Genomic DNA, 13,558 nt, shown 5'->3' with positions numbered 1-13,558 from the left:
GACTTGTTTCTCATTTAAATAAAGATTTTACTTTGTCTGGAAAATCTTGTCCTTAGCATTCGCTGGCCTTTTGCAGTGTGAAAAAATATGTACGTGAAAATACCGAGACATTGTCTGTGATAATTACGATTAGCTTAATTACTTTCTGTATAATTGTTTCTCAAGATGACCTCCTTTTTGATGGCTTTTATTCATTTATTTTAGAAAAAAAGACTTAATTGGAATTGTAAATTACAGAGACAAAGGGTAGTAGGTCCAGATCTGTTTGTGTCAGACAGTGACTGTTGGGTTTTATATTCTTAAGATTCATGGAGAAAAATCATTTAAATTGATACAATATGTGTGCGCACAAGGTAATATCAACAACCAATGTATTATTTCAAAATCTGGTGAGTTTCTGTACGGAGGATTAGGTTATAAAGTGTGAGGGACTCCGAAAAGAAAATAGAATTGTGTATTGATGCCTTTAGAAATATTATTTGAGGGCAATAAAATGTTCCCTGAAATTCCCTCCTGAGTGGAGAAAATGGAGTTTGTTTGCAGTAATTGCATTTTCTAGCATTTGCTTTCGCACTTTCCAATATGAGTTAAGCCAATTGGAACCTGTGATTTCGTTTTGCTTATTGGCAAAAGTACCATGTAAATTGATCTGTGATGCATTTATAGAGAATGCTTTGAAAATTTTGAAATAGAGATGGCTTTTTCTTATTAGATTTAGATAGTATTAGGGTTCATTTCTATATTTTAGCCTAATGTAATAGTAACCAAAAATGTTCCTTTTCAATTTAGTCTTAATCAAGTTCAAGGAGAACATTTCTACTTAGCCCCACTGGCACTGTGAAGGCCGAGTTTATGTTCCCGTTCTCAGCCTCGCTATTCAGAATTTAAGATCTGAGCCATTTCAAATCACACTGAGCTGAAATCAGTCTAAAACTTGTCAGCCCTGGTACATTAAGATCTCGATCACAAGACAAAAATGTAGAATTATGTTGGACAAAATATAACGTATTTCTATATATTTGCAGTATACGTGCACTATATATAGACCTTAAACTACAGGGGGCTCGATGCAAATCTCACCACAAGTGTAAATGTGGGGTAATTCTGTTTAGAGGAACACCCTTCAACTCTGCCAGACAAAAGATGTTCTTGCCTTAAAGCATTATATATTTTCCCAAGTGAATGTTATTTCACTTGAAGGATCTCTTTGAAAGTATGCACGTAGCACCAAAGCGGTCGGAGTAGTCCTTCACGTATTGCTTTGCTACGGGAAGGAGAAGGGTAGCAGGAACTGCCATTTCTGCAAGAATCGCTTTCAAAAATGGAAAAAATAAAGCTATTGTGATTCGCAGCAAGGGTGTTCTCAGAATTTGCTAAATTTAAAGGGAAACTTCATAGCTGTCAGCTTTTTTAAGTTAAAGGGTTTTTTTTTTTATTATCGTTTTTCTTGAAAGCTCCATCTTTTAGGTTCCATAATTACAAGCCTGCAAAGAAAGCCTTGCCAGGGACTAGCAAGCAGACAAATCTGTGCTACTTCTGTTTCAAATTTCCTAATTTTAAAGTCAGTTTGGGGGACTTTTTACACCTAAAGTTGGCAGTGCTGTGAGCTGCAAAATCTGGAGGCTTGAATGTTTTTGAGGTTAAACTAAACAAAAACTTCAGATTCTGTCTGTTTCAAAACAAATAAATGCCATGTATTAATTGGTAAAACTTTAGTGAAGCTTTCATGTTTCAAGAAAAAAATGTTTCAATAATGGTAGCCGAGTGGAATTCAAAACAACTTTGAGATCAAAACCCGACACAAGTTACGTCCGAATAACGCTGAGGAAGGCATGGAACAGCGCTCAAGTGAAACAAAAGATTGTTGCTTAAGTTATGCTCCTTTTTTTTTGTTTTTTTCTTTTACCACAGAGAAGAAGGATATTAATCACAAACAGTTACATTAGAATAATGTTATGGTTGAGACATAAATACATAAAAGCAAGGAATCGTTACCAAGGCAGAGCGTCGCTAAATCAGACCCATAGTTAACCAGGTTCTGCATGGTATATGGCCCTGCTCAGGCTTCACACCGCGCTTGGCCACGTTACGGCCCCGCGTTGTGCAAAATTCACTACCTTTACCTGTGGCAGAGAGGAGGAGTGGAAGCACTTGGTATCAGGTGCCGCTGGTTCCGCAGCGTCAGACTTCTCCTATGTGCCCGTATAGGTTACGTAGCACCTGTACCTGCGGGCCTGCAGCGCCTGGGCTCTACGTAGCCGACTTGTAGATGCTGAGGCAAGATTCACTCGATACTTCCTTGCTTTCATGGGTTTATGACTCAACCTTGGCATTATTGTAACGTAGTTTTTTGTGTTTAATGTTTCTTAGACTTGGTTTTCCATTGCCAGCATGGAAGAAATCCTAATGCATGAGTTTCAGAGGAGAAGGTAGCAGTCTGAACCTGCTGTGTGGCTCGATCCGCAAGTGTGAGTATTAACGCTAGAGCTGTCAGGCCTTGTGAAAATTAATGAAGCCTGACGGTTACAGAGTGAAAGGTCAGAGGCAGAGCTTGCACTTACCTAACATTTCTGTTTTGTTGTGTCTAACAGCGTTTTCAACAAAGGCGAGCTTTAATGTACAAGCTTTAGATTTATCACAGGAATTCAAGGGTCTCAGCCTTTGCTTCTCCCTGTGCTGTGGTCTGATGTTTTCTTTGCATAAAGGCAAAACAGTTAAACTTTCATTCATCTACTCCTCTTGCTGTGTTGCCCATGTGTGTTTTGCCTGTGTTTTTCTTTCTCCAAAATTTTCTTTTGGAGAGGGATTAAAAAAAAAAAAGCATCCAAACCAATGATAGTTTAAAAAGCAGGTAGAATACTTTAATCGAGAAGGTTTTGAGAGATCTTGTACTTCAGCTCTTTGTACTTCTTTAGAAGCATATTCTGGTTTTGTGCATGTCATGTCTTTTTATTTGCCTGCTTTTTTTGGTTTTAATTATTTCATTCTGTAGATTTCTACAGACACAGAGGTAAACGTGGGTTACGTTTTGAGCTAGTATGTTGGTTGACATCAGTTTTAACTATTCCATTGAGGACTTTTTGTGAAGGCTGTTCGATTAAAACAACTGGAACATTTCCCCAGTCAGTTGGTCAGTCTCATCCTAGAAAAGATGTTTGGTTTTCCTACCCAGTTTAGGATCTCCGTACTTGCAGTTGATCGTTGGTGTGAGAAGTCCAGCTTATCACTTGAAAACTCTAGTCTACATAACTGTACTTACACAATCTGACTCATTTGTTGCTGCCAAAGGTGAAATTGGAGCCTTTGAGATATTCTTTCTTTTAAAAAGCTGAAAGGGCCCTATGAGCATTGCAATTGTGCTGTAAATGCTGGGAAGAGAGAGTAACCATAGCCCTGAGATGCAGTGGGCTTTCCATGAGAACTTCCATGAGGAGTTAGTGAGCTGCAGGACAGTAGCAGGTTCTGCAGGTTGTCCTTGCCGGCCACCCATCGGCGGGCAGCTTGGGCAGCTCTGGCCAGGCAACTGAGAGCAACCTGCGCTGCTGTGGGGGCTGGAACTCCATGGGTACCACACCAAATCTCGTCCTTCGCTCTTTATCTCCAGATGTGTACGTGGTTGGTTATAGGTGAATGCTCCATGGCTAGTTTTGCACTTCTGAAGCCTATATGATATAACATAAATTGGAGTTGATTCACTTGCACAGGCAGCTCGCTTATACAGATTTTCCCTCTTTTTGAAGAGACTATGATTTGTACTTCAAGGTTTCTCAGCCCATCTCTCAACATATGGCCAAAGGGTCTATGAGGCTATGAAATGGGCATGAAAATGCTTCACGTTTCATGGAAGCGTTGCGTGGTTTGAATAGTTAATACATCCGTATGCATATTCAGAGCTTCACATCAAAAGCACTTGCGTGGCATTTGTGTGTAAATACAGGTTTCTCCCGCTGTATAGACAGCTAGTATCACATTATTTCTTATTCCCCAGCTTCCCTGTGGGTTTTGTAGGTAACAGTAGTCAAAAAATAATATGATTTTCTATTTTTATAGGGACTCGGCAGTTAACATTCATTGCCAGTCAGACTCCTTTTCATGTCTGGCAGCTCTACAGAACTTGGGTTGTGTGACTAAATTGTACTCATATGAAGCATGCCATTTAAACAGGAACGGTTGTTCAACGGATTAAGGACTCCTAGGATCAAGTACTTAAGGTGAACTTAAAAAAAACACTGGAATACTTACTTAGGTGGGTGGAAACCCCCCCCCCACACAACCCCTCACTCCTCCAGCTTCCACCCCCTCGTGCTGTGTAATAGGTGTATTTAAAGTCAGTCTGTTGTTCAACTAACAGTTTAAAGTGATGTAAGCAGTGCAGCCAGCAAAAGAAGTCCTGCCTTAACCAGCAGCATACACAGAACCTCATTCCTTTTTTGCTACACCCGTTTTCAGCTGGATCGGTTTCCTGATTCACTCTGCTCTGCGGCCACCGAATCCTTGTGTTGGCAAACAGGCGCGGTGGCACAGGAGCCAGGGTGAATGCCTGGGGACGCGTGGGACTGTAGCTCGAGGGTTGAGTTGTTAAAGGAGAAGTCACAGAAATCTTCTGAGACTCCCAGATTAAGGTATTTACTGTAAACAATTTAGTTTTTACAAATAATTCATGGTTAACTATCTTTGCTTTTATTTGAGCAAGAGTGATGCTGACCTTTTGTCTTCCAGATAAGAACAACTTGTCTAATTGCAATATTTTCTTAATCAATCATTACATTGTGCCCTTGCTTCTCCTATTGAGGGCAGATGTTGAAAAACACCTTAGCCAAAATAATATATTGACGATAAACACACACACGCACCCTGTGTGTGTATATACACATATAAGATTTCAAATACTCCAGTATAAGTGACTCAACTTCACAGGCTTGGTGCCCTAATAATTTTTAGTAGCTGTAACTTTAGCCTTTTGATCTCACCTGTTTAAATTAAAAATATTTAAATGTTTAACTCAGTTATTAGCCTGGGAGTTGATAATTGGGGTTTCTGAAGTGCTCACCCCAGCAAACACATCAAACTGTTTTCCTAGTTTGGAAAACAATTCTTGGATCTATTTTCCAGATTCACAGTATAAATTAGAATGAATAATATTACTGATGCATGATGGAAAATTTAATAGTTGGGAAATGAGAATAATAAAGACCAAATGTAGCTAACAAAAATTTAGTGAAGGAGAATGAGGAAATGCCTTTCAACCTGTCTGTTGTGCTACATCGGTCTCTGTACCGACAGCACAGATGTAGATATGCTGAGATTAAGCTGGTCAAGATGAAACTAAAATACCATGGAGTAGGAGATTTTTCTCTGTGTCTATTTATGCTTCCGTATTAAACACAGAAGGTCAGCAGATTATAGACAAAGGGCAGGACTGCCAAAAGCAAACACGCCAAAATATTTCATAAATTGTATCAGAGAGAATGAATGTTGTGCACTGCCACAGGGCCTTTCAGGGAGGGAAAACCTGAATGCACTGAATAAATAGCTAATCTGATTGCAGGTAATTTATTACTGTGATTAGTGCTATATAGTCTTTCCTCAGGGAAGAGGAAAGAAATGGATGAGACTTCCTCTTGCTGCTCCCCTTTGCTTGAGCCTGGTTTTTGATGCGTTGGCATGTTGGTGAGTAGTGTTGCTCATCGTCAGCTCCTGAGCCGGCTCTGGAAAAGGAAAGCAAAACACGAGTGGTTATAAAGTCGGAGAACTAGGGGTGGGGAGTCAGGTCAGACCTTGGTGCCCATCCTGTGGTAAACATTAAAGTACGTACAAATACGGAGCGCAGCACATCTCGTCTCATTGCGGGGTGGGGGACCTGGGCCTGCAGCCGTTGCATCCTCAGCCTGCAGATGTGCAGTACCGCTGAGCTGGACCTTATGGGGTAGGTGTTGATGAACCTCGGTCCCCATGGGGTTTCTCCTCCAGGGCCTGTTTTGCCTTATGCCTCAGTCCTGGTATTGGTCCTTGGGTTTCATTGGTGTGGCCGTGTCCTGAGCGTCCTGAGCTCCGCAGCACCGGGGAGAGGCGGCTCTCCCCCAGGGCCCCCGGCTCCTTCCTGGCTCTCAAGGACTGACCAAGCGGAGCCTCTCTCTCTAGTCTTAAGAAAATCAATGGTTGTCTTGACACCAATTGCATTAAATACTGTTTAGTTTCCCCTTCTGATTCGAGGTGCTTATATAACATGTAGACTCTTGCATTTATATGTTTTAATAATGACTGATGCCACCATTGGTTTGTCTTTTCATGTCCTGTGTGTCTTCAAAGCAAGCCCTCATTTTCAAGGTGTCAAGATAAAAAAGCATTGACTTCAAGCAAAAACATTCCAGACGTAATTGGGCATAATTTCAGCAAAATGCGCTGATTTTCAAGTCTATCATAATAAATGGGAGAAAGTGTAAAACTTGGACATTTTTCCAGTAAGAGAAGTTTTTCTCTGCTAAAACTGGCAAATGTTGATAACTTGGCAGAAACCTGAATTTAACTTCTCCATCCTACTTCTCCGAGAATTTTATCACATCTAGCTTGTTTTGGGGGGATTGATAGTTATGACAAGTGTATCAAATTTCATGCCAGTGGTATCTTTTATGTTTCCTGAGAGAGAAGAAAATAGCAATTTTACCTTGTGACCAGGAGTCACAGAGAGCAGGAATTCTAGGTACCTGCCACGTTGAGTTTTTAAATAAAAATGAATTGCAGAGCAGCATGTAGCAGAGATGGAGAAGGGGAGGGAAGAGGGAAAGGAGTGAGGCATAAACTGTAGAGGAGCATTTATTGCATCTCCCCCAGTTTTTAATCGAATGCAGCACCGCAGAGAGTTATGAATTTGTATGATCTGCGTTTTGCTCAGCTGTGAGGTGTCTGTGAAGATTTCTGCTTGGATTTTTCAGGGGACTAGAGCTTTTTGGTTTTCTGTCTAGAATTAACTAATTTTGCAAAGATGATGTTTATATGCGTATCTTGTGTAATTCCTGTTTCCGTGCTGTAAATATTGAAAAGCAGAGTGAAAAGACTGGTTCCCTGTAAGTCTTATTTAGGGGAAAGTTAATCGTGTTGTAAATACTTACAGTTTTACTTTGAAACTTACTTTTTTAAAAACAACACAAACCTAAACAGTTTTGAAAGTTGAAAGACAAGTTTTAAACTAGTAAAGCCACATCTATTTGGAGAACTGTATTCACGAGAAATATATAGCATCTGATTCTGCATTCCTCAGGGCAGATGTTGGGAGTACCAGAGCTGGAAGATGGACCTGTAGATTTCCACATACATTTTGGTGCCTTTATTAAAAAAAAAAAAAACAAAAACGAATAACAACAACAACAAAAAAAGACCAAACAACAAACCCAACCTTTTCTAAATTATTATTAGGAATAAACACCAAAATGAATGATTTGGTATAAGACTAGGAAATCAGGCTTATGGTGAAGGCAGTAGAAGTTAGCTTTGATGCAAACTTACATACAGTTTTTGGCAAGTCACAGTGGGACAGATTTTGTAAAAGAACCAAACTTCTGTGAAGACACCATGATGTGGAACTGTATTTTTAAGGGAGCTCAGCACCCAGTATGTTTATTTGGAAGATCTGGCACTGATTGTTGGTACCAAGTGCTTGAAAATCTGTCTCTGAACTCCAAAAATCTGACTCCATGGGCCTGATCCATGCCTTGTTCCAAACAATGGGAATAGTTGCCCTGAATTGGGTGATCAAGCCTGTACTCTTTATCTCTGACCCTCACAGTACGTGAATTAACCAGATTTCCTTTTTCCTACCTTATATCTTATTTGCCCAAGTTTCATGGTTTCTTCTACATGTGTACTTACAGAAATGAGATACCACCATAAACCGTATAATAATAATGGTAATGTGAAAGTCCGTTGCAGGTGAATTGCAGCTTTGGAGAATAGGCTAGGTCTGGAATAAATGCCACTTGAACACAAATCAATCCAAATAATGGCGTAATTAAAAAAACCCCACAACAGCACCAGCAGCCTAATTCAGTACCACATGCCTGGTACCCTCAGGACGTACTTGTGGGGCACACTGCAGTCTCTGGTCCAGCCACGCAGACACCCGAGGTATCTCACTGCCCCTCACTCCTGTGGATTAGGACATGGAGCTGCTGACTCTGACCCAGTCCCATGAATTAAGCAGTAGGACGCGGTGTCATGTTTAGGCTAACCTAAATCAGTGTGTCATCAGTTGAAAGCGAGGGAGCAGTGGTGGTTTATGCCACCTTTGGAGCTGGTGTGGTACCTACCAGCTTGTTTTGTTTAACTCTGCAGTACACGCTTTTTATTGTGACATTGCTTTGTGTGTGACGTTACTTTACGTTTTAACACCGTTTCATTCAGTGGAAGAGAAGCAGCATTAATAACTTCTGCTCAGCATGGAGATGCACACGGATCTTGGGTATTTCATTCTGTCACTGCTAGCTGTCTACTTATTGTGCCGGCAATGCTGGTGTGGGAGGAAAATGTGCTAATTAAGTCCTCTTTTTTGTTATTTCAGGAAACCTACCATATGAATATAAAATAGTGATTGCTGGGAATCATGAACTGACATTTGATAAGGAATTCATGGCAGACCTTGTTAAACAAGATTACTACCGCTTTCCCTCTGTGTCCAAATTGAAACCAGAGGACTTTGACAATGTTCAGTCACTCCTGACAAATAGTATTTACTTACAAGATTCAGAGGTAACTGTTAAAGGATTCCGAATATACGGTGCCCCGTGGTAAGTCTCAATTTAAACTTTCTTTGCTGTTTATTACTTGAACCACAGCAGGAATCATTCCTGCTGAAAATGCATGAAGCTGCTTTGTTGTGTTGCCTTGCAGAACAGTATCGAACTTAGCGGTAAACCACCCTGAAACAATTGCCACATTTTTTGTGGATAAATAGCCTGTATTTAGCCACGTGTGTGAAGTAACGCAAAAGGAATTGCAATTTCTATTCTGCCTGCTGAATGCACCTAAAAAATTGTGGACTCAATATCCACTGTGTGCTTGCGGATTAGCTGTAGTGGCATCTTCGTATGTATTAGGGAAGGTCTGTTATATTGTATGCAGTTTTGATATTTATGTCTGCTGTGCTAATAGATTAGTATGGTAGCATTTAATGCCCACACAGCACAAGGTACAAGGCAGCAGGTGCTTTAAGCATTGATTCTGATCAGTTCTAGGCATTATTTTCTTTTGCTTGTAAAGTTGTGATAATGAAATTTCAAGCCTTCCACCCTTGTGCCAAGCACGTGCAGGAAAAGTTGCTGTCCAGTTTTGTACTAAGGAGACCCTTCCTTGTTTTTTCTACATATTGTTTACTTGTGATGCCTGCTGTCTCTGCGTGGTGTCTTGGGTAGCGCTTGTTTTAAATCCTCATGCTGATAACAGCCACGGTCCTTTCAGGCTCCACCAGAAACCTGAACTGCAGTGATGGTGATAATCAACATGCTACTTGGCGTTCTCAATTGTCAGCTGAAGTATGTAGATGCTAATTTATGCACACCTATAAGAAGGGTTTATTAGAAGCTTATAACTTAAATTTTTGATGTCAGGCTTACTTTAAAGGTGAAAGTAGAGGAGAGGAAGGGGGAAGGCAGGGGTTGAACCAAAGAATGGGGCAAACCTATACAGACGTTATAAATTTCCCCCTTCATCTTATCTCGATTGACTGTTCACTTGGCCCGCAGGCCTTGGTGATTCGTGCGACACCACACACATTGACAGTGCTTCTGACAATGCTTTTTTTGTCATATTGTGTACATTAATGCTGGCTAGAAAACTGCGATCTAGTCACGTTCTTGACTTAAGCTACTAATTTTTTTTTTAGTCATAGCCTTTAGCTAGTAGTTTAAATCAGCCTGACATTGCTTAGCTAAAAAAACCCCAAACTCTCAATCCTGCAGTAACAGCTAATTGGGAAAGATGATCTTAATTCAGAATCATCTCTTAAAGACATTGCAAAGTAATTTTTTTAGTAATAGCAGCATATAACACGCAGAAGAAGATGGGGCACATAAGGCCCTGGGTGAAGTGGATGTGAGACTTGCTGCAAGGTGAGCAGCTGTGTGAGCTGGAAGGTTAGCTGCTAAGACTGAAATTGTGTTCACCTTCTTTCATACGTATGTCTCAGACTCAGAGGGCTTGTATTCTGCAGGCATCCAATGGTTACGAAGTGTAGGCATCTTTTCAAATTTATTTGGGGCAGATTTACCTGAACTCTGCTTACTACAGAGCTGCCGGAGAGATATGGAGAACATCGAATCCAAGTCTGGGGAAGAGAGAGCTTGGCACTCTGAAATGGAGAACTGTGTGATATGCCTTTACATTTACATTTGCATGTACTGGCAAAACGTAGTGATCTTTTTTTCTCCTCTTTTGCTTCCCAAATCCATGATGGCAATCTGTTATCCTTTTGTCTCCAGCTGCATTTAGAAGTTCTTTCATTGTGCAGGTACACACATGCATTTAGAATGTTTGTTCTGAAATACTAAGGGACGCCACATCAAGGAACGGAGTTGTTTTAACCGTAACAAGTGACTGGCATACGTATTCCGACCTAGTCGTGAAAGATAAATCTTAATTATTCTTCCCTATAATCCATTGATAACTGGATTTTTCTGATTAGTGATCAATGGGAAATGAAGCTAGATTGCTAGAAAGGCATGCTCAGCTCCAACCAAGTGCAGGCTTCTCTCTCTTGAAGGATGTTTCATTGTGTTCAGCTGTGAAAAGCTGTTGTCAAAGCATGCTTTGAGCAACTGTTGATGTGGAGTTGAGGCTATCATTTTGAATACAGCTTTTTAGATCAGCTAGTCTGTGTTCGGAGCGTAGAGATGCTGTGTCATCTTTTCTTTCTCTCTCTTTCTCTTTTGTTTTAATAATGATGGTTCCTGGAAAATATGAAAATTCAGCTAGTTTACTGCATTGGTCTTTGAGAGGAAGGAAAAGTCACTAGGTACTAGAAAAATATGTTCCAAATCTGTCCTATGCCTGGAAACTGAGACGGAATGAGCAGACAAGCCTGCTAGCACTTCTTAAATTTTTTCTCCTTCCCCTCCAATCACATCTCACTCTACTACTATAAATCTTCATATTACCCCAAAGGAAGAGAATTTGTGGGGGTTTTCTATGTATTTATGGCCTCCTTACCCCAATTAGTTCTGTCACAGAAGTGGAACACTGGTCATTAACCTAGAAGATGCTCCAACCCTAAAATGAGATAAGTTGGCATGTTCAATTTATGTGCATTTTTGTAAGTATTTCCAGAGGGAAAAAATTCTCATTTGCTGATAAAGCTACTGGTTTTAATTTAAAAAGAGGGATCAAACCAAGAATAACAGCTGTGAATTCTGGAGGTTTCAGCCTGTCAGGGGTTTCTAAGAAGTAATTGCCAGAATACTGGGAAAACTGGCTATAAGTCATCTATCTATTTAGAAAATGTAAATTGCCAACTCAGTGTAACTACAGAAAAGAAATAGCAGTCCATATTCATTACATGTTATTACTCATGGTACATCTGAAAGCTTTCTAAAGACCTAAGAGAATTCAAGTAGTGCCTCCTAACTTACAATTTAGTAGAATTTGTATGTAGAAAATAACTTACAATACACGGGAGCATTCATGTGTATTTGCAATTGGAATGTGCGGTGGTGCATATCAACAGCCTCTAAGGAGCAGAAAATTTGAATTTAGCCTGATGGTTCTGAGAGTATTAAATGGCATTAGCTGGAGGGGAGTCGAAAACAAGAGTATTGGCAGAGAAAAGAGAAGGGTGGGACACGAATCATGTTCGGAGCTCTGCTCGTTTTCAGAGGTGGAGAATGTAGCTGACATTTTCACACCTTAAATAGGAGATTGCTTTGATGTACCTTGAAGGAGCAAAATGGCTGAAGATTTTCCATTTGGTCTGCAGATAACAATCCACAAAAACATTTCCCTCCTTTCTGTTCCTTCCGACTTTGCCCTATGAACCTGGCTTGTTTGGTGAGAAAATAATTGATAGTTTATGCAGTCAAAACTTTTAAAGATTCCAATGGAAACATTTTTCTCCTTTGGAAATATGAGATTGAGGCTACTGATTGAACAAGACAAAAAATGCAAACAGTAACGGATGTATGAATTTTTAAATCTTAAAATTGTCTTTGTGAAGGATACGTGAGCATAACTCGTACTGATGTATCTGTGAAAGGGCAAGGAGAGACAGACTGGGTTTACTGCACCTTTGGGTGCTGACTGCGCTTAAGTGAATACATACAAGTTTTATTTAAATTCAAATGTTGTCATTTTAAAATACATGTGTTTTTTTTAAATTACATTTGAAATTGTTGATCCATGCTAAGGACTGAAATTACTATAGTCTACTGTAGACGTTTGAATACAAATATTCTAGCAATGTCTGTTTTCTAATGAAGCTTTAAAAGCATTTAAACCACCAGAGAACTGCAGTTAACTGGAGTCAGAATTTGTTTAAACCACGTTTTGACAGAAACAATTGTTTAGGGAGGATATTTTCCTCTGTTTTATTTTGTTCCGCTATTCAGCTCTAACAGGTAGTCTTTTTGGTTTGTTTGAAAGACGAAAATAGATGAAATGAAAAAGTATTCTGAAAAACTGTAGTTTGTGTGCGTAGAAATTTATGGTATTTAACTTCATGAATAATGAGGCAATAGGCTTATTTATGGATTTTAAGTTCTGTTCTCCATAAAAATTCCACAAAAAATGTCACAAGCCATAAGTATAAAATAATCTAATAAAGCAATCATTTACATTATTTTTAGCTGTTAAAATATATGGTCAAATTCCATCCATATCTAGCAGAATGAAAAGTGAAACTGAAGACCCAAGACTTTCAGCATCTATGTTTGTTTAGATAACTATAGATAGATGGATCTTTTTGAGGGAAGAAAGTGTTTAAAATAAAAGCTAATTTGATATAAATCAATGCATTTTAATGGTTAACGGCATCAACTTTATGGAAGAAACTGAAGAGCACAAACGTAAAAGATTAAAATTGATTATTTAAATAATGATTGAGATCTGCGATTTGCATCATTGTGATGAAAATCAATTCATCCTGAATGAAGCCGGGAATAAAGCTCTTCCCTTCTGACAGGAACAGCCGCATTGTTCAGCAATATCCTGCACATTTGTCAAGTTGTAGCTTGTTCAGGTCTCAAGAACAGAAGCACAGAGCTGGCCTCCCAGTTGCTTTTAATGAATACTAGTGGGTTTTTCCTATGTCCAAGAATTTGATCTGTAGGGTGATCCAGAGGTCAAGAACAAACGGCTCACTATCACTCACCTCTGCGAAGCCAAGGCTTTCATTTGCTTTTTTTAGTAAATCTAGAGGAAGTGCCTTAACTCTTTTTCAGAAGCAAAATTTTAATTGGCATAGATAATGCAGCCTTAAGAAAGTATAGGCAGGTTCAGTCATCTCCTTTGAAAAGTAACGTTTTGTGCAATTTTTTTCTTCTCTTTTTAGCCCAGTGGAAAATTTGGGGGTTTAATCGGA

At 39.6% G+C, this 13,558-nt stretch overlaps 1 protein-coding gene across 4 annotated transcripts in view; it reads left to right on the top strand.

Moving 5' to 3' along the window:
• MPPED2 (metallophosphoesterase domain containing 2) overlaps positions 1-13,558 on the top strand; it is a 130,387-nt gene that overhangs the window by 73,076 nt on the left and 43,753 nt on the right. For all 4 annotated transcript variants that reach the window (XM_054828777.1, XM_054828779.1, XM_054828776.1 and 1 more), the window contains one exon: positions 8,555-8,780. In XM_054828777.1, coding sequence (XP_054684752.1) covers positions 8,555-8,780 — 226 coding nt within the window. The remainder of the gene's footprint in view (positions 1-8,554; positions 8,781-13,558) is intronic.

The sequence above is a fragment of the Grus americana genome, chromosome 5, assembly GCF_028858705.1.
Source record: "Grus americana isolate bGruAme1 chromosome 5, bGruAme1.mat, whole genome shotgun sequence".
NCBI lineage: Eukaryota > Metazoa > Chordata > Aves > Gruiformes > Gruidae > Grus > Grus americana.
This window is presented reverse-complemented; position numbering and strand designations above follow the sequence as displayed.